Raw genomic sequence first — 20,470 nt, 5'->3', positions numbered from 1 at the left:
AAAAATGTTTACATTTTACACATCAAAAGCTCAAACTTTTCTATTGCGAGACCTATTGCATTGCAAATGCTTGTTTAGTACTTGTAAATGAGTCTGCTGTTGGTACATGGCACACATGTTCAATTTTTGGATGAGCTTCTTAAGTTCCATGGTGCCTGCAATCTGCAATACATGAGTCACTAGCAGCTACCCTATTGGTTTCTCACTTCTAGCTTCTAGTTTTTGAAGTGATTTGGAAGTAAAGGTTGGTGGGTTTTCCTCAATCCCAACTTTTACTTAAACCAGAGCATGCACCAGGCAGACATGCCAGTGTGTTGAGTAAGTCCCACAGTGTGTTGTGATCAAGCAAGGGAAATATTGTCATTGTCAACCCACATTATAGTGCTTTATCAAACATGATTATAATATTCCTTGGTATTTGCTTGCCCCACGTTAAATCTGAACCCCATTTGCTCAAACATTAAACTAGTATAATTTATACTTTTGCTTGCAGTCAAAATTAAGCCTCGCCATCTTTTGATGGCCAAGTTTGTTCTAGAAAGTGTACCTGAAACAAGGGATAGCATTCAAGTACTACCAGAAAATACAGAACATTTCTAAAACTGTGATGAATAAAACTGAAGACATTGTTTCGCAGTCAAAGAAATATAAAAACCTAGAGCAAGGATTTGCTGCTCGTGAACAAGGAAATCCAAATCACTAATTGGTTACTGAAACCCTTGTTGCGAACAGGATTACACAGGATAAAGTGGGAAGCAAATAAAAAGGAAAATGCATGTACTAAAGTCTCTGTTATACATATTTTCAAGGCTCCGGTAAGACCGCATTCTAATTTTCAGGTGAGTGCGTAAGATGCCTTTTGAGCCATGTGGCTTTATTTATTTGGCACAGGCAGGAGGCAGAATGGGAGTGATACCAAAGTCGGCCTCGCCAGTAGTTGAGATTTTCAGGAAGGAAACCAGCAGCTCTCGTACTTAAGCTTGTGAGACTTTACACAAATACTGGCATATAACAAACATAGGCAAAGCCAAATTTGTCTCAACTATGCAAGAGCCATTGGCTTTGCCAATGTATTTTAGCTATGTTGTACTGCGGCGCTGCTGCTGTGCAACACGGCTAAAACCTACAAGAAATTGCTTTGATGTGGCCAGCATCATAGCGCTTTTGGTGGTCTGGCGTGAACAGTGCGGTGTCGTCAGGCAACTATGTAAAAATCACCAGGAAAGTTGTGAGGGATTACAACACGAGGTGAAAACACCGCTTGTGGCAGATTCCTGTAGCATGTTATATGCAGTAATTTAGCGTTCCCAAGGGTTTTCCCATGCAAATTTCCCAGGCAATAGCTTGCAAAATTCGCTAAGGGGATAGAGAACAGAAAGAGATATGATATGTGATAATTGGGGACGGAATAGGTATGATTGCAGAGGCTATCCCTCCTACTTTTCAAACTCAAAACCCAGTGGTAAACTCTTCTATGGGAAGACAGAAAGGTGCTATATCAGTATTTCCCTGGATGGGAAACATATGTCAGGCCATTCATGGTAACGCCACAATTCTGTTGGTATTTGTGATATTATCACAAGTAAAATTTTTCTTTTACACGTTTTTCCAAAAAAGACATGGATTTCCAGCACAGTGAAGTATTACTACATTTCTTGATACGATAATACCACTTTTCGCTGCGTAGAAAAATCAATATAGTTACTTGTATGAAAATCTACTTCCTGGAAATGTAACCAATATTTTCACTTAATAGACAAGTTATAGACAAAAAGCCCAAGTCTCCAACTCAACAAATGTAACCGCTAGTTAAGTCAAGTTGTGACATATCAGCAGGTGCTGAGCTCAGACAGTTATGTGTGTGAAAATATAGAAAAAAGGGAGGCATGGACTAAAAAGAGGCTGAATGGTGGTGTCAGGATCTCCAATAAATTACAGAGGATCTACCAACCCTACCAGGTTTGCAAATCCCTCTCTTACTGTATGAGGATGACTCTGTGGCGTTAGACAGAACATGCACTGCCCTACAAACACATGTGGATACAGTCCAACCTACTGCAAGGGATATGAAACAGAGAACAAACCACATACATTGACAGTTCTAGTTCTAATATGGGATCTACAATGAGCAGAAAGTTCGAAAAATAATTTCTTTCTAAAGAAAACAGTTAAATATATTGGAGCAAGAACTGCTAAATATTTTGACGTACACCTTGGGCAAGTAAGTGCGAGTTGTGCACCGCTAAAACACAGCATCCAAGGCAGATGCGACAGCAAAACACCTTCGGGATTTTAGTATCAAATATGGTGATCAAGTAACTCTGTCAATGGACCATATCTTTCAACTTCTCAGTCCACGAACTTTGAGTAAAATACTGGCCATTAGTTCATGTTTTCTGATTCTGAGACACCCATGGGTTGGTCCTTGAATTAGATTTTATGTGAAACCCTCTGTATTCTGTTCTTTTAGAATGAGAATTCTGCCTTTATTTGCGATACTTAACATTGAGAAATAGTTTAGACAGCTCTAAAATACGTCTGAAGTGATTCTGTTGCACATTTATCAAGTTTACATTTCAAAGGCAAGGAAAATATTGGATTTTGCTGATTTTCGCACTTATTTTTTAACAAGCCTTGATTTGAAAAGTACTGGTTTTGGTGATAAAATACTGGCCCTCACCCAGGCACCCTGGATGTAGTGTATGCAGTCTCTGCAAAAAGACCTCAAGATTACTACAAGGAGTCAGAAATTGAATTCTCAAGGAAGACTCTCTGGTGTCTATCCAAGCTAGGGAAGCTTCATTTGTCCATGGTTTAAAAAGGAGCTGATCCCCACAGAAGAATTTCACAAATCTCTACTGGAAAGAACTGGCGATGCCTACAAAGGAACCTAAAAGGCTGCTGATGGAAAAAAACTGCCCCTGGTCATTAGAGCAGGCGGAGATGAATGCACTAAGTAGGATCTCCCATTGGAGATGATATGCATCTGTAGGGGTTTTGCAAGTAAGCATGAGGACAACCATCGCCTGAAAAGATTTATAGCCCAATTTTAAGGTCCAAATTTTATAATTTGATGAAGATCCCCTGGAAAACCATGTGTTCAGGACAGCAGTCTTGCATCAATTATACAGAGTGTTCTGCCTAGATAGATTCACCTATTTGTTCTTTGTGATAATGAGCTCATACAGACACCCAATACAGATTTGCGACTGTAGTAGCCTGACCTGTAGATCACCTCCTACACAAGAGCTGGAAGAAATAAAAAAACATTCCTAGAAAAACCCATGGATCAAACCAAGCTCTGTGGGGAAACAAACATTGGCAAAACCATTAGATCGCATAAATGGGACCTATTGGCTTTGCCAATAGTGGTTAGCCATGCTGCACAACATCCATGAAGGAAAGGCAAAAATGAAGCTGTTATTAAGGGATTGTCACGTCATTTTTAGGCGAGAGGGACACACTTCCTAGCCTGAAAAATGAGGCAAGTAATTTTATTTTTAATTGCAGCGCATTTGCGCTGTGCAACACGAGCGCTGCTGTGGTGGGGCAACACGGCTGGAGGGAAGCACCATGGAGAAGTTTGGTGAGTGAGGGAAGAGGTGGAAAGCAACACAGGGCAAGGAGGAGAAGCAATGTCTGAGATAAAAGTGGGCGTGGGTGCAGAAGGCACCTTGGAGGGCGGGAGTGGTGAGGAGAAGCAACACGCCATGAAGCATTGTACAACCGGCAGGGGAGAAGCACATGCACTCTCATGGCGGGCTTGCAAAAAAAAATAAAAAAGAGATTTATAATTTTTATTTTTATTTTTTTTTACAGTATTTTGTTAAGGACCGACATTCATCATGACAGGCATATCACTGCGCTGTAGCTGTATCTTTAAAGTCAGCATGACAACTAAGGCAAACACTTTGTGAAAAGACAATGCTTCATTGGAGTGACAAACTCAAAATTGAGGGAAAAGCCATCAAATAAGAAGCAAGAAAATCCGAGTTACAGTAAAGACAACCAGTGCAAAGCAATGGACCCCTGTATGTTCTTGGTAGGCCTACAATATGTCTCGCAACAGACAGTGCATGCATAAAAATTAACCTAAAATTGATCCTTTTCTTAAGGGAAATTGCAAATCCACAGAAAGAAAGACTCAAACGAGTGCAAGACCTCTAGTCCGCTAAACAGTTCAACAACCAGATAGGACTCTGACTCTCTGGAAAATGCCAACCTCAACAAATAAAAATAAAGACCCTCTCCAATCTAATTGTTGCAAAAAGATAAGAAACTGCTAAAGCTCCTCACCCATGCACACAAAGCACTCCACAACACCGGACCAGCTTACCTGAACAAAAGACTCAACTTCTACACCCCGCCCGCCAGTTCCGCTCCACCAGCCTCGACCTTGCCGCCGTCCTGCGCATCCAACGAACAACCTCCGGTGGCAGATCTTTCTCCTTCCTCGCCGCCAGGACCTGGAACACCCTCCCCACCCATCTGAGGCAGACCCAAGACCTGCTCACCTTCAGACGGCTCTTCAAGACCTGGCTCTTCGAGCTGTAGCAGCAACCCCCCCCTCCTCCCCCCCCCTCCCCCAGCATCTTGAGACCCTCACGGGTAAGTAGTGCACTTTACAATTTTTATTGATCGATTGATTGAAGCTATCAAGGACACATTTATATAGACTGTCAACTCAACAAATGAAAATCTGCCCCCTACCCATCTGACATGCCCACCTGTGGCCCACCTGCAGTTGCATCCGATGCACAACCTTCACACCACTCACTGAACACAATTTTAGGGATGGAACAGAGAGCAATGCACACACAAATCTTCACCAAACGAAAGCTTAGGCTTCGATACGGAAGAAAACCAGATAGCCATGTGGAAAACACTCCCCCCCCCCCACAGTCCATAACATTAAAAGGCAATACTAATGAGAGCTGTGCACAACACAAACGATTATAATAGAGCAAAACATATCTCTTTAATTTCCTGTCATCTTCAAGTGGACACATTTATTGTTTTTACCCTTGCTTGTTGTGTTCTGTTCTGCATATTAGATTGAAACTCTGAATCATCAGCTCCACATCTTAAACAAACATGTAGTACAATAGCTCCGTTCACATTAGCCCTGGAGCATTTGTCCTGACTTAATCCTATCATCCAAATGTGTCAACTGTCAATAAAGTCACATTTGATGTACAGTATCTACAAACAAAAGCAGCCTTTTACCTGCTTACTTCGAAGACTAGCCCAGCTTCACCTCTAGCACCAGGGGCGGCTCCTCTGCTAAGGCGGAGGAGCGTTGCCCCACTGCCCTAAGAGCAGAGCAAAGTTAAAATACAATGATAATAACAGAACGTTATTATCATTTTATTTTTAGTCTGCCTTTAAGGTCCATGTTTGCGGCGGGGCGGGCGCGACTGGGCTGGACTGGTGGCTGCATCATAAGTTCGTATAATGGTTTGGCCGGTCGTCTCTCGGGCCGACCAAACCGTCATGCACAGTTTGTATGTTCTCCACCGGCTGTATTGTACAGCCAGGGTGGAGAACATACCCAGCCTCCCGGTCCCTCTCTTGAGCGCCGAACCACGGCGCTCAGACCAATCACAGTGCTGTTGTAAGGCAGCGTCATGACTGGCTGGGAGAGACTGTGAGGCTGGGTGCTTACGTTCCAGAGAGGAGGATGGAGGAGAGGTGGCGGCGGTGTTTGCAGATAAGTATTTTTTTGTGTTTTTTCGACCGCCCCCACCACCATCCTCTACCAGCCGCCACTGTCTAGCATACTCCAGCGCACAGCACCTGGTGTAAGTCAGAATACAGTATTCATAAACATTGTCTCACATAAATAGCATGCCCTAAATATTGAACACACAAATATCCTATTGGGCACAGATTCACTATTATTAACTTCATTGCGGTAATATTTTTTAAAACGATATTTAGGACACAAACTTATGTCAGCCTTTTTTCTGACAATGATATTCTAGTACCATACCAAGCAGACACAGAGTTTATCACTTCTGTTGATAAAAAGCATTCTCACTCAGATCTATTTATCAATCACATAAACCACAATCCACACCCAAAAAACGTGTTTATCTTTTTGTGCAATTTCTTGTATATCTTTTGTTTGTTGTCTCTTGATGACCTTACTTAATCCATATAGATAACTCTCTCGTTTAGACACTGCTTTATGTTGGAAATACATCTTCAGCACTTACAGTATGCAGCTGATAACAAACAACGATCAGCTTCCATCGACTCGCCTATGGAAATCGTCAACAAATACACACAGCCTCCCCTCTTAGCGTTTTACGTCAATGGCGCCAATCATGTGTTACCAAACAATTCTAATTGTTATGATAGGACACAGCTACCTCTCCTGCCAACATCAACAATGTGCGTAGAAACAACAAGCATTTTAAACTATCCACAGAGACAATGAATTGATGTATATGGATCACATGCCTGTAAGTTAAAAACATGTCAACAGCATCTAATATTGATTCACCACATGTTTTATTAATTTTAAGTTACTTTTATGACTTGTTTTGACTCAAACCTGAAAATGCCTGGAAAGACACCCCCCCCCCTGCACCGTACACAACATTTTTAGGCAGCTTCATGGCTCTACAGGCAACCAACATAACATAAACAGTATTTCACAGTATATGTTCTAAATGTGAATATGTGACATTCCAGTGAGCGTCATGACTGTTCAGCGGACTAGACTCCTGTGCAGGGCCCTACCGATCACTCTTCCTGGACAACAGTACAAAATGTTCCCCTTGGAGTTCTGCTACAAAGGTTACTAAACTTTCTTCCGGATTGAAGGCCGCCATCCTTCATCGTCGAGTTTTGTTAAAATTGATTTTGCAGCTGGTCCAGCCTCAATTGGCGCGGGCATCTGTGGGAGTGACAGCGCATGCGTGGGTCACAGACCTGTTGAGGAATGTGAAGGGTGACTGGCCTCTTCAGCAGAGCAGAAAATCCCCACGCACCGTAAACAAAAGGGCCTGTCTAACTCTGGTGTCCTGGGATCTCCTGCAGGTCATGCTGCTTCCTGTCTGGTTCAACATGCAGCCATCTTGCAAACTGCACCGACCCTACCTCTCTTACCTGGCCATACTCCGTCTTGAAAACGACGACGCCACCGGCACAAGACTGAACATAACTCGGGAAGTGCTGCCCATTTTCTCGCAACCAGACTCGCGTCCCCTGTAATACACAAAACAAAACTTAGGTTAGAGGGAGGAACAGTTCACTAAGGTTCACAAAGATACAGTTTCTCAAATCTTAACATCCACAGAGACCACACATAGAAGACACCTGAAAATATTTTGAGGGGCAAACGAGATCTTAATTGAAAACAGAAAATAACTTAAATATGTTGTATTGTATTGTAATTGCATTTATATAGCGCTTACTACCCCATACGAGGCGTTGAAGCGCTTTTTCAGCGAGTAGCACGCTACTCCGGGACCCATAGAGGATTAGTGTTGAATTAGTATAGTGAAACATGAAAGTACATTTTAAGTGGTGGATAGGTTAGTCAGTTATTTGGATTTGGAATGATAGCAGAAGGATACAGGAGGAGAAAGGTTTGTATTTATATAGCGCTTGTTACCCCTGATGGGGTGTTAACGCACGCTATTCAGGAAGCTCATAAAAGGTTAGTGGTGAATCAATATGGTGAAATATGAAGTAATTTCAGTGGTGGATATTAGTCAGTTATTTTGAGTGAGACGGATTTCTGAAATGTACACCCTAGAAGCAATCATTTGAAAACAAACACCTAGACACAAAATGTTGAAGGAAGTAAGAATTGATAGGCCGATGCACTCTGCCATTTTTTCCGTCAGTGTTGTAGGCCGACTTGGCAGTCCAATGCAGTGCTGTGGTTGCCCAACTTTTAGATGTGGTTGGCTCTATTGTTTGCCTGTACATGGGTACGGAGGTGTGTACTTGAAAAACGTTTCCTATTCTCACAGACTTCTCCTTCAGTGTAAGATTTTAAAAAAAGTCTTTAGAAGTACCGCTCTCACTCAAGGACGCCAACGGACTACAGTACAAATCTACCCTGCAGCCAACACCGCTCAATACTACCCATATAAGCCCAGAGTCCCAAACGTGACTCATTTGCAAACAAATGAAGCACCACCAAACCAGGATTTGTACTGCAATGAAGATGCCAGTGTGACCTCTGAAAATTACAAAAACAAGGTCAACACATACATAAATGTGCCACATTCGGTCCTGGAGAGCAGGGTATTCAATTGGATGCCTCTTACCCGGCTTCCACTCGTTGCAATTGGGGAGCCCTTTCAGAGTTTCTAGGTACTTCCACTGGACAATAAATTCAAGGGTGCATGTTAAGACAATACCAGCTAAAAGATTTTTCATTAAAAACAACAGGGCTTGATTAACACAAACCTTTTCAGTGAGTAGTTGTGTCTCGGTCCTATCTAAGATGTGCAGTCAGATTCACAATGCTTTTTCTGTGAGTAGTTGCATCTTACTCCATACCCAGGTCTGACTTACTGGTGAATTTACAAGACTAAGGTGTAGGTATTCACAGAAAAGCGTTTTGTGAATCACAGTTTGCATCTGGGATTCAGCATGTCCTACCCCTAGAAAATCATAAATAAATCTCACCTAAGCCCGGAGTAAGGCACAACTACTCACAGAGTATGTTTCATAAATTAGGTGCAACCATTCAGAATTAGTTCACATTAAAGAAAGGTTTAAGACGAAACTTCACACAGTAAAATGTTTGTAGATTCCATCCACTCCATGTACAATGTCAACAATCTAAAACGTGAATTTAAACAATAATAGTGCTATTTCTCTAACGGAGATAACGCAGTTGTGTTGTCTTTTGACACACGCCCCGACGTCACACGCCCCACGTCATCACGCAGATCTTAAACTAGAACCGTCCCTCGCTGTAACCACGCTTCCAACTGCCCCTCCCCCAAAGCACTGCTTCAAATTGGCTCGCATATTTAAAATACTAATGCATGGCTTTGGATGTCCTGCAAAACACAATGAAGGCGTTTTAATGTTCGCGCCTGGCAAAGAGATTTACGGCTGCAGAGGGCTCCGGGCCACGGTCATCATTGGAACAGTCCCTGGCCGCGTGCTCCCTCCCCCCTCTGAGGAGAGCGCGCCAGACACGCACTTCCGCAGACTGGCGTACTGTTGACACCCTCTCAATCTACACACACTTCACAGTTGACAAAATAAAAAATATGGCAGGCGGTATTTATCAGACCAGACAAATAGGCCCCGGCAGCTGCACGTCATATTTGGTCAATTTGGTAATTAGCCGACAGCTGCTGCTTGGTGAATCTGTCGACCTTCCCTTGCAGCCCAACAACTGGCGTCACACTTGTTTGCGCTGAACACACAGTTATGATGCATCTATGGTTCTTGTACTTTTACTGTAAATGCATCTACGGTGCTTTTACTGTGTTATTATTGCAGTCTGACTTGCCACCAAGAAGCCTATTTTTATAGCTCCTGCGCAGTCAGTGATAGGGCTTCTCAGCACTGTGCCCACATTGAGCGCCTATTTGGCTCATGAAAAGGATCCATTATTCGCTTTTTTTGGCAAAAAGGCCTGCACATTTTTACTGATTTGTAGTAATCATACGTTTAATAATATGGAAGGTACATATGAATGCATGACAGATTAGTCAGCAGAAAAACGTTGCTTTCAAAATAAAGCATAGCCAGCAACTCTGGGTGCTGTTAGATAAAAAGAGCATTTTCGATTTTTTGGTAAGCTTTAAGTCTTTATATTTTGCGTCCTGGTACTGACTATGATTATGTATCGTGCACAAAAGTGGCTACAGACCATCTGGACCGACCATAACCATCATCTCAGGCACTTGCAAAATCACGACCCCCACCCAGAGGTGTATTACAGAAAGGGTTCTGCGGGCATTCCGGGTGTCTGCTCCCACTACTTGTGCCCCTGGAGCACGTTGGTATTTTAGAAGGCCCTGCCATGCTTGGCTACATCTAGAAAAAGAATTGCAGCAGCGAGATCAAGGGGGGGGGGGGGGGCGTTCATTCATTTGCATGGTGACATTATCCGTGGGAACATGTCTTACATTTAATGTTCAACAAGAATTGTAGAACTCTCGTGCACTGTCTCTTTAAGAACTGATTCTATGGAAATGTTATGATATGGGCAGTTGTATGGGAGGCTGCTGGCAGATGGGCGGCTGCTGATAGTGGACAGCAATACTGACTAGTTGCTTTAATAAATCTACCACTTAATCTATCCTGTACTCCGGATTGTATATTTTAAGAAGGGATCATAACAGCATGAACAGATGACACTGTGATTGCTGACAAAGGATCAGTCAAAGAGGACCGTTCTTATCTCTTCACTAAATGGCCCCTTAAAGGACCCACCCTCAGCCCTCAACAGCCTAAAAGTAATCCGAGATCACTCCTTGGTGAGCATGGAATGCACGCAACTGTATAGTTTAGGGAAATAGATCCATTTATAGGAAATATTGCTTGAAACTGATTTGGTAATAGGCTCCAACAGCCAAGATCTTTGACTGCTGTGAGAAAAGAATGACAAGCGACCAACTAAAGCACGCCCAACTTATTTTTAAATTTAGACCATTTACTGGTTTTAAAAAACTCAGACAGAAAGGAATATGTCAATCTACTACAATAGTCCAACTCAGAGTGTGGGATGAGAAGTTCGAGTGAAGAGAAAGGTTTCTTAGGAAAGGACACTTTTTTGCTGGCATACCAAAACTGGCCTCCAGTGAAATTTTTTATCAGATCCGAAGAGTAAATAGAAACAGTAGGAAGCAAGACAACAGGGGTGAGTGGGTGACACAGAAAGAAGTAGAAGAAGAAAGGTGATGGATTAAAGAGACATAAGGACCATGCTTTTCAGTAATGAGGACAACTCTTTTCTGACTGCCAGTTATCAACGAACCACTCTGTTCCTTTTTACCAAAGATGAGGTCAAATCAGGACTCCTTTATAGTACAAGATATTAATGTATTTGCTCCTCCAGTCAGGCGCTCTCAGCAACCTTGGCCTGGACAGGTCAATCTCTGATTTCTATCTATGAGGCCAATGATGGAGCAAGGTGGTATCATGTGACAAACTGCTTAGCAATTACTGTTTGTGTCTGGCCGCCATTTTAAAACATGCTTCACTCATAAATCACAAAAGCAATAAAACAACACGGGGCATAGCTGTTTTTTTCTCTATTAGATAACCATTGATTTCTACATTTTTAGAAAAACAGCTTCACCATTTGCCCTTAAAAACTAGCTTTGAAAATGTGTCTTTTTGTAAGGCAGATTTCCCCCGTAAAACATAAAGTAAACTAATTCTTCATGCAGTGCGTGCAATAATAACGACAGGCAGCAAACATGAAAACTGTTTGATTCCAAAGGTCTTCGAGCCCGGTGCGCATTGCGACTGATAAGAGCTGTTGAAACCGGAAGCTGAGCGCATTTGTAAGTGAATCATGGCCCACAGCAGTGCAGAATCCCATTGGCCAGCCTGAAATATTTGTATAAAGCAGATAGCCGACTTCCACTACCAGGAAGGAAACCATTTCTCATAGGGAACAGCATTTGAAGTTTATTGCTTGTGAGTTCACCTGTCAGAAGACCTGAACTGGAATTCCAGAGTATATTTTTATCTACAAACAAGCCACCCTTCGCACTCAACACCCCCAAACGGTTTTAAATGTTATAGCCCGTTTATGAAATATCTGCTTAAGGAAAAGCAATGAAGGTGGACCCGGAGGCTGCCAACTTTATTACGAGGGGCTTCAAAGCATTGGATTACTTACTATTACATCAGCGAGAGAATGCTGCCATTACAGACGTGTCGTGATTCACTTTGCTATATGCACCTTCCATACAGTGTTGGGACATAACATCCCTCTTCACTGCTTGTATGCTACAAGGTAGAGCGCTTCAACTTAACCAATGGCATTGGGCGCGATTGAAGTTCAAACACACCTGGTGCCTGCTTCTCTGGACAGTCAATTTGTCTCTGTACAGACTGTCTCTCTTCCCCCATGACTCAAGATGGAACCACTGAGAGCATCTGTTTCACTAGAATATGAAACTGCTTCCTGTTCAGTGCCACTCCTTGCAGACTATATCCTGCCATAGGGCTATTTCTTTGTGCTTTCTCACCTGGAGCTTCTGGAAGAATGTGATGTTGTTTGTGATGGAAAAAAACACGCTTGGTTGCTGTTAGTATATTTCCAAGACCGGGGAGAGGATGTAGCCTAACGGCTAGGGTGGTCGACCTCAAATCTGGGGAACCAAGTTCAAGTTTCAGCAACAACGCTCAACATCCTATGATTTGGGGCAAATCACTTAATCTCCCTGTGCCTAACAAAATAATGAATGTATCCATGTGTAACCAGTGCTTTAAATGGGCCGGTACTCACCGGTACTGAGTACCGGCACTTCTCAGTTTTCTCCCCCTGAGTACCGGAACTTATTTTCGGGCAAGGAGAGTACCTGTACTCCATGAAGCGGTACAAAAGGGGGTGGTGATGGACGGAGCATCTGAATCAATCAAACACTCACACCCAGTCAAAAGATCTGGGTTTAATCCATCACCGTTCTTTAGCCCGCTCTGCCACCCCAGTTCAGACATGGCTATATGCAAATCAGTCTGACCCTGTGCCTCAGAACAGTCCAGCCCGAATCACCCCCTTTTGTACCGGTACTCCATGAAGCAGCAGGGCTCAGGCCCTGAAGTACAGGTACGTGCAACAGATGGTGCATGTTGATGTGCTGCTCTGGCTAGCAACATTCTGTGTATTTCTGTGCTGGAGTGCTCCTGCAGTGTTAGGTTCTCATCAGGCACGCAACGCCCATTGGGATCAAAGGGCTCCAGCCCCCCCACGCCCTCTCCCCCGTCGTGAGGCAGCCCGGGATGAGACAACTTCCAGGGCGCACACACAGCCGCACCTGAGTACTTCACAGGTCTTTAAAAGACCAATTGCTTTTTAATGAGGCTTTGTTGTTTCTCACTGCTGCCTATTGCTGAAAGAATTAGCCCGCCCCCCTGAAATTTGATTCTAGTTGCGCCAGTGGTTCTCATTGGCATCGCAACAAGAATGAGAATATGGTCAGAGGTGCCAAGAGTGGAACAGAAAAACCTGGGTCGAATCCCGACGTCCGCTCATCATCCTGTAGTTCTGGACAACTCCCTTAACGAGGGGTTTCAAAAAAGTAAGTTTTAATGCAGATGTTCTGATTGTATGTAAATCGCTTAAATGCCAATGGCCTAAATTCGCGCAATATCAAACTGCCAAAAATTAGGCTCTGCACGTATGACATAGAAGCTGATGCTTGCCATGTCGTATGTAAGGAGGCAGTTTGATTTTGCCCGAATTTGGCCCATGGGCATTTAAGTGCTTTACATGACAATCTGAGCATCTGCAGTAAAGCTTACTTATGTGGCTATTATTAAATTCCTGGCTCACAGACACACCCTCAGACACGCCCCTAAACACCTACCCAGTCTAATTAGGGAGTACCAGCACTTCTAATTTCCCATTTAAAGCACTGTGTGTAACGTAACTGGTGCTCATGTAAAGCGCTCTGATACCGTTGGGTCAAGTTCACACTATATAGAAGTCTAACAAAAAAAAGACTGGATGTCACCATAACTGGAATGACAACATATGCCAGGCAATAGATCTCTTGAGGACGGTAATCCAAAAGAGGACTCAACCGGCCTCTGATATCCTGCCCATGGGATTATTGGCTTTCCTTTTTTGGCTCTATTCCAGCACTCAATGCAGCTGAGAGGGGCAATGTTTCATGAACACATACAGTGCTGGGTACAGCCGGACAGATGCAGGAGCACTGCCAGGTGGAGAGCGTGCAGGGGTGTGCAAAGGGATTTAGTGTTCATGTAGAAATTTGAAAACTCAACGCATCATGGTTAATTTATGGTTTTCATCTATCTCTGCTCCACCAGTAGTTTGGAGGTAACATGGAGTGTTGCATCTTTGTTTGATGCTGTAGTTCTTAGGATACGTTTGGAATACCCCCTACATTTTCCTGAACAAAATCAGGATCTCTCACTTCACTTGTTCATCGGTTAAATTCAGGCAGAAACTTATGCCCCAGTACTTTTACAAAGTAGATGAAAGCGGCAGAGGTGCCACCTGACTATGTTTGACTTTTAATAGTTTTATCCTTGAGCTGAATTCAACATCAGAGTGAGCACCTACCTTAAAGAAACCTTAATATAGCCAAGACTTTATCTGGCGTGAAAAAAGGCGTCACATCAGTCTGAGAGCACTACATAAATGGAAGTGAAGTGGCCTTTTCTACGATGCATGCTATAATGGCACTATTGAAACTACAATCACCTGAGAACCAACTCTGCGTCCAATGAACGACAGCAGACACGGGGAATGCAGAGGGCTGCAAGACTCAAATGAAGAAGAGACAACCGCCTACACAGTCCACATCACACAGGTTAAGTTGCAATGTAGCAAGTCCCCCCCTTAGGGAATACCTGCTTATAGATAACCTTAAATGTGATACAGAGAGGAAATCATTTACTGGAGCACCTGTGTGCTGGATGAATCACAACCATAGACTAATGTCTGCACAAAACACTAAAAGGCCAAGTAGTTGGCAAAAGCTGCACCTTAGAAATACCCAGTGACATAAAAACTAGAAAATATATTAGGGTGCAGCCAAAAAGAACAAAATCCTGTTCTGCCAGTCACATCTGAAGCCAGACAGATGATTTTTACACGCCTGAACTCTCTGCGTAACTGGAATGGTGTAGAACGTTACTGAAAACCTTAGTTCAATATGTAAATTATCAGAGAGTTGAGTATAACATTACATGCAACATCATGGCTGCATCTGAAAAGTCACTCACATTGTAAACATGCAGAAATAAAAAAAACATGTATTGAGATCAGAAAATAGAGAAATAGCAAACAAAATTAGCTTTCAAACATTCCTCAAAACCCACAATGGCTTGGCAAATAAAATACAGACCAAAGCAACATGTTGCAGGGCGTGTGCACATTGTATGTTTCTAAAAATATCGATGTCTGTTATTAATTAACTTGTTTTAAAAATACTTTAACTTGTCTTAAAAAAAACACCACGTCAGAATTAATATTTTCACAAAATCTGACCTTTCATCGTACTACATAAATTTTATCTCCATTACAAAAAGTTTTCTTCTAAATTGAAATGGGAAAATGTAATGATGGCTATAAAGTGAAAAGCGTATTACTCTTAAACATCTTTGAGAGAAGCTAGTTTGTCTTTGGTGAACGCCGCGCACGCTGAGGGTTTTGGAGCCGACACCATATCACAGGTTCGGCTCTCCGCAATTTCCACTCCGAACTGGGTCAGAGCATATTTGTGTTTACGAAACCCTGGGGGTCCTCGGCGTGGGAGTACGAATATACGCGGCACTGGACTTACAATTGAACTCATTGGAATATTCTATGATGTGGTTAAACTCAGTGTCAACTCAGCTTTGGGGCTGTTACTAGGCACTTTCTTCTTACTATTCTTCTCTAACTACCTGATCTGATCCTATCACGACTATTTGGAACTGGATTTTATCGTATGAAATAGAACTACTTGAGACGTTGACCTCCTGGCTTATTTTATTCGGCTACTAAGGATACTACTATGTGTCGGTACAGTTTATCATGCTGAGCCGTATCCAATTCGACTTTCCAACTCAGCCCCTTAATTTTGCAACCATTTGCCCTGACGAAGTTCCCAAAGGCAAAAAGAGGAACGAAACGCGTTGGCTGTGCCTATGCTGCTTGAAAAAAAATCTCTGAATAAAGAAGAATTTATGTAAAAATCATTATTGATACTAAAGCAGGATGTCAACTAACTTGGCAGTGAATGTGTGGGTGGTGACAGAGATTCTTTCCTACCCTTTTGAGTGGCTTCCTCGTCTACATTAAAACTTTTTTTTAATGGTTGTTTGATTTAAATAGCCTTATTTAAAATATTCAATTTTATATACAAAACGTTAACACAAAGAACAAGATGAGATATGATGCCGTGTTACAATTTCTAAATCTAGAAACAAAACCCTGCAGTCTTAATATAATCCATTTTCGACTGGTATATTAGAAGATTTCAATCACAGTTGATCAGGATTTGCTGCTGGGTTTGTGGGAAGGCTTGTGTGTGGGGCCATCTCAGTGTCTCATCCTTACTCTCTGCTTTTGGGTGACTGTGATCCTTCCTCCAGCATCTCTCCACTCTCCAGCACCGGTAGGCAGATATATAATTTATGGCACAAATACATTTTTACCATCCAGTGGAATTCTATTTCGAGTCAATTTTTTTAACTCACAGCCTGGTGGATATTCCATTTGACCAGTTACACATGGTTTTTACTGGCTACAGTTGCAGATGTCTGTTCCTCCGACAGTAGCCAATGTATGTCCTGGTTAATATGTAGGCGTTTCTCTAGAGGCCCATCTGAACCCAAAAGGCACAATTTGAGTCATATAAAAAGTACTGAGGTGTTCTGGAATCAAATTGAATCTTCTCCATAGAACTTCAGAATGCTTACGCTACCGAATGTATTCTATGGAAGCCTTTTATAGCTGGTCAACTTAAATTTGCACCAGGGAATGTGTACATATAGTAAAACACAGGTTGAGTGACTTAAGTGAAATTAACTTCAATGAATACAGGCGCCTTATTAATTACTATTGTGGCAAGTATGCACTGTTGTTTATTCCGTTGGCTGTCTCAAGGGCTCTGAAGTTGACGTATGGTGGAATACTGTCAATAAAATCAAGCTAAATGAAAATATTTAGAGAAGGCACGCCAGACTACAAGCAAAGACCAGAAGTATTTATAGTGAGATTGCTTGCGCTACCAATTAAAGACAGACCACTAATTAAACATCTGTATTCGTCAACAGTCGAGACGGATTTTCTATGACGTTGTCAGAGAATAACTGTCATACGTTTCAATAGAGTACTAACCTGTGGACCAGTGCAATGGAGATACTATTCACAAATGTAATATTGCAAATTGTGAAAACATACATTTTCTGGGAATTTTCAGGACAGGTACAAGATCAAGCACCCGGGCCCGTATTATACATAGGGTGTACTCAGCCGATTTGCTCAACGACGCAGCTTTTAAAAGGTGCACACCAGGATAGTGCGCCCTATCATCATGAAAGTGCTGCCCCAGGGGAACCGCAAACTCGCACCTGATCTAGGGCTACTGCATTCGGTGAAAGATGGAGCAGGTGCTTACAATCCGCTCCGTGTTACACAGTGCATACAGCAGCGCCTGCTTGTTGAAAGAGGGTGCAGAGATCCCCTTGCCGACCGGTGCAGGGGGTGACTGCACCCCCTGCAGGGGGATGTTTGAAGGGTCCATGGGACACCCTTTCCTCCATAGAGAGGGCTGGCCTCACAGGGCACACTGACAGGGTGACACCTCTTTGTGTACCTCCCAAGGGTCTGTTTGCCTCTGCATCTGCTCCGTAATTGCATGTGTGTACAGAGGCAAGGTGATTAACTAATTTCAGGGCCGGACTGGCCATAGCGGGCACCGGGCTATCCCCTGGTGCGCCGCACGGGTGGGGCCGGTTTTGGGCCCCTGGGGGCCGATTTTGTTACAGGCTTTGCAGCAAAATCGGCTGAAAAACAGCCCCGGAAAAGAGCGCGGCACCCCCGCCGAACCCCCCCACGCACATCCCCCCCCAAGTGGTCGAGCACTTTGCCATGGCCGGTTTTGATTCCCAGTCCGGCCCTGACTAATTTGCATGGGTCCACAACCAGTTGCAAATGAGGGAATGGGTTCTCAAGCTAGCACAGGCAATACTTTATGTGTGCCAGTGCTATCAGTATTACAGAAGGGATTGCATACTGCATCCCCTTGTCTTATACTACAGTGCCCGGAGAGTGCGAAAAGGGGTGCATAATCCCCCGGAAGGGCACAAAATCAACTTCTTGGATTGTCTAGTGTCCATCAAAAGAGTGAGTAAAAAACAGCATAGTCACAAAGCTTGTGAGAAAATCATCATGTGGCTTGGCCCACTTTGTCAACGCTGGGCCCAAGTCGTGTAGAGAGCTATATGGAAGTAGCTGGTGTAGAGTCAGTATATTCTGTGAAACTAACCAACATTAGATGAATGTTGATGAACATAAGATCCACATTGATTTACAGCGAAATACTTCAAGACAGATTAAAAAGCAGCTACTGCCAAATTTAGCTGTGTTTGAGATTGTCTGCTGCCCTAATTCTTTCTTTAACATCTTAAAGAGGAGATACAGGAATTTAAAAAAGCTAAAGCTCAGATCGTGTGGTTATTCATTAGCATCTTCTGAAAGCCGGGATTTTCTGTATATGTATCGAAGCGGGAGCTCTCTGGCAAGACCGCTATCAGCTCGCCCCATCTTCCACCAGCCTATCTAACGCTAAAGAAGACGATCAGCGTATGCTCTGGCAGTAGCGACTCCTGGAGGGAGTGCTGCGGGCGGTGGGACGGGTGAGGGCCAGGGTGCTGGGGAGAGGCGTTGGCCTAACGGCTGGGACAGTCAACCTCGAATCTGGGGAACTGGGTTCGAGTTTCGGCAATGACGCTGAACATCCTGTGATTCTGGGCAAATCACTTAATCTCCCTGTGCCTTAAAAAAAAAAATGTATGTGTCCTCATGTAATGCAACTGGTGCTATGTAAAGCGCTCTGATACCCGATTCGTGTCAAGTTCGCACTATATAAAAATCTGTAAAATAAAATAAAATAAAACTACAGACCTCACCCTGAGAACCCTCATCATTACGTATGGGGCCGGTTGCTTTGGTTTGGATCACAAACAATACTTTACCCTCAGCCACCCAATATTTTTCCTTGATGGTGCCCAGCCTCCAGATGCAGCGAGTTTAAAGAGCTAAGGAAGGATAACACTGCAGTCTATTTAAGCTGTAATTAACAGTGCTAGAGAGAAAGACTCCATACCCAACGTTCTTCTTGACAAAAATAAGTGGACAAATGTACTATGCTTCCAGATACAAATTCTTGCCGTAAGGCCGTCTATCCTTCTGTCAGCCTTGGATCAAATCGGTTGATGAACCCAAGCACTGAAAAAGACCAGTCCAGAGGGCCCTTGCTTCTCAATAGTTTCAATTTTCATATCCAAAATCCAAATGCCGCTCAGTTTAAAAAAAAAAAGGTGCCTGCTTCTCCCCCAGATTCCTAAAAGAGCACAGTCCTGCGCAGGGACTCCCCTTTGTTTCTTTTCCATCTGAAGCCGAGTTAAGGACCGGCGCTTCAGAGAGAGTTAGGGCATAACTCAATATCGATAAAGAGTGCTCTTAAGACAAGTGTGCACCAACTTCCTCAAGTGGCAAAAACAGTCTTGATCAGAGTGGACAACAGCACTGCAATAATGTATTTACACAGATCTTTGCAGATTTGCCACATAAATGGTAAGGGCCAAGCAAAATGGAAGCCTTTTGGAATGCAGAAGCTTGAGGGAAACTACAGATTCTGGGAAGTAACCTTCTTTGGTGGATGCCACGGAGCAGTGCATACGAGTGATACATTGTGACATCTTACTGCCAGGAAGCCACAGGCAGGATTAAAGAACTACTTGCCAAACGAAATCAGCAAGTTGAAAATGAACCCTTACAAGTGCACACAAAATCTTAGGTGGGAAATGGTCTTCTCCTTTGGGCATGGACTGTTGTGGTGAGGAATACTTTAAAAACACTCAAGACAAAGTGCAGGGAGAAATGGGGGTGGCACAAAGACCGATTTTTGCTGTGTCGATTCGGTCACATATTATATGTCTTCTATTTCATTCAAAAGTTGCATAAAACAATGTTCAGAAGTCAGAGCAGGATCATGATTTTGGAGGCATTGTTTTGACCATGGCAGACTTATTCCTGGGACCTTCTTCACATATCCCTAAACATCCTTATCTGTCATCCCAGTGCCGGTGCTTGGGAGAATAGCCTGAGATTAGGTCAAGGAAACTATTCAATATGACTCCTTCAATGCTAGAACACCGGCTTCTCAACCTTTCAGTACAAATCATAGGCATGCTGCTAGAACGCCCTTTAACAAAAATTTATTGAATTTAGTGGAACAGATTTTGTGATTGATGTCAAGGTAAATGGATGAAACCTTTTGACAGTATGGTGGGTCATGTTCTAAATTTGTCTAAGTCCATCTGATAGCTTTTCCATAAAAAGCATTCTTCAAAAAGACACATGGATGACTAAGGGGGAAGTGTGATGGCACCTTTTTTTCATTACTCCCTCTTTTTGGCATCACTGGGATTTTCAAAGGTTCATAGACACTTTTTGTAGGAGGGCAGCTGATTTAAGGGTGGGGTTTCATGGAAAAACATTAGATGAGAGAACTAACGTTAATGTGTTACAGGCATTATTATTTCCACTAATAGAGCACACAGC

The 20,470-nt window shown here is 43.1% G+C and overlaps 1 protein-coding gene across 1 annotated transcript in view; it reads right to left on the bottom strand.

The window, feature by feature from the left end:
- Positions 1-20,470, bottom strand: part of MYO10 (myosin X) — a 519,868-nt gene that overhangs the window by 395,856 nt on the left and 103,542 nt on the right. The window contains exon 2 of the mRNA XM_078687614.1: positions 7,117-7,215. Coding sequence (XP_078543740.1) covers positions 7,117-7,215 — 99 coding nt within the window. The remainder of the gene's footprint in view (positions 1-7,116; positions 7,216-20,470) is intronic.

This window comes from Lissotriton helveticus, chromosome 4_1 (assembly GCF_964261635.1).
Source record: "Lissotriton helveticus chromosome 4_1, aLisHel1.1, whole genome shotgun sequence".
NCBI lineage: Eukaryota > Metazoa > Chordata > Amphibia > Caudata > Salamandridae > Lissotriton > Lissotriton helveticus.
Note: the sequence above shows the minus strand (reverse complement) of the source record. Positions and strands in the feature narration are given on the sequence as shown.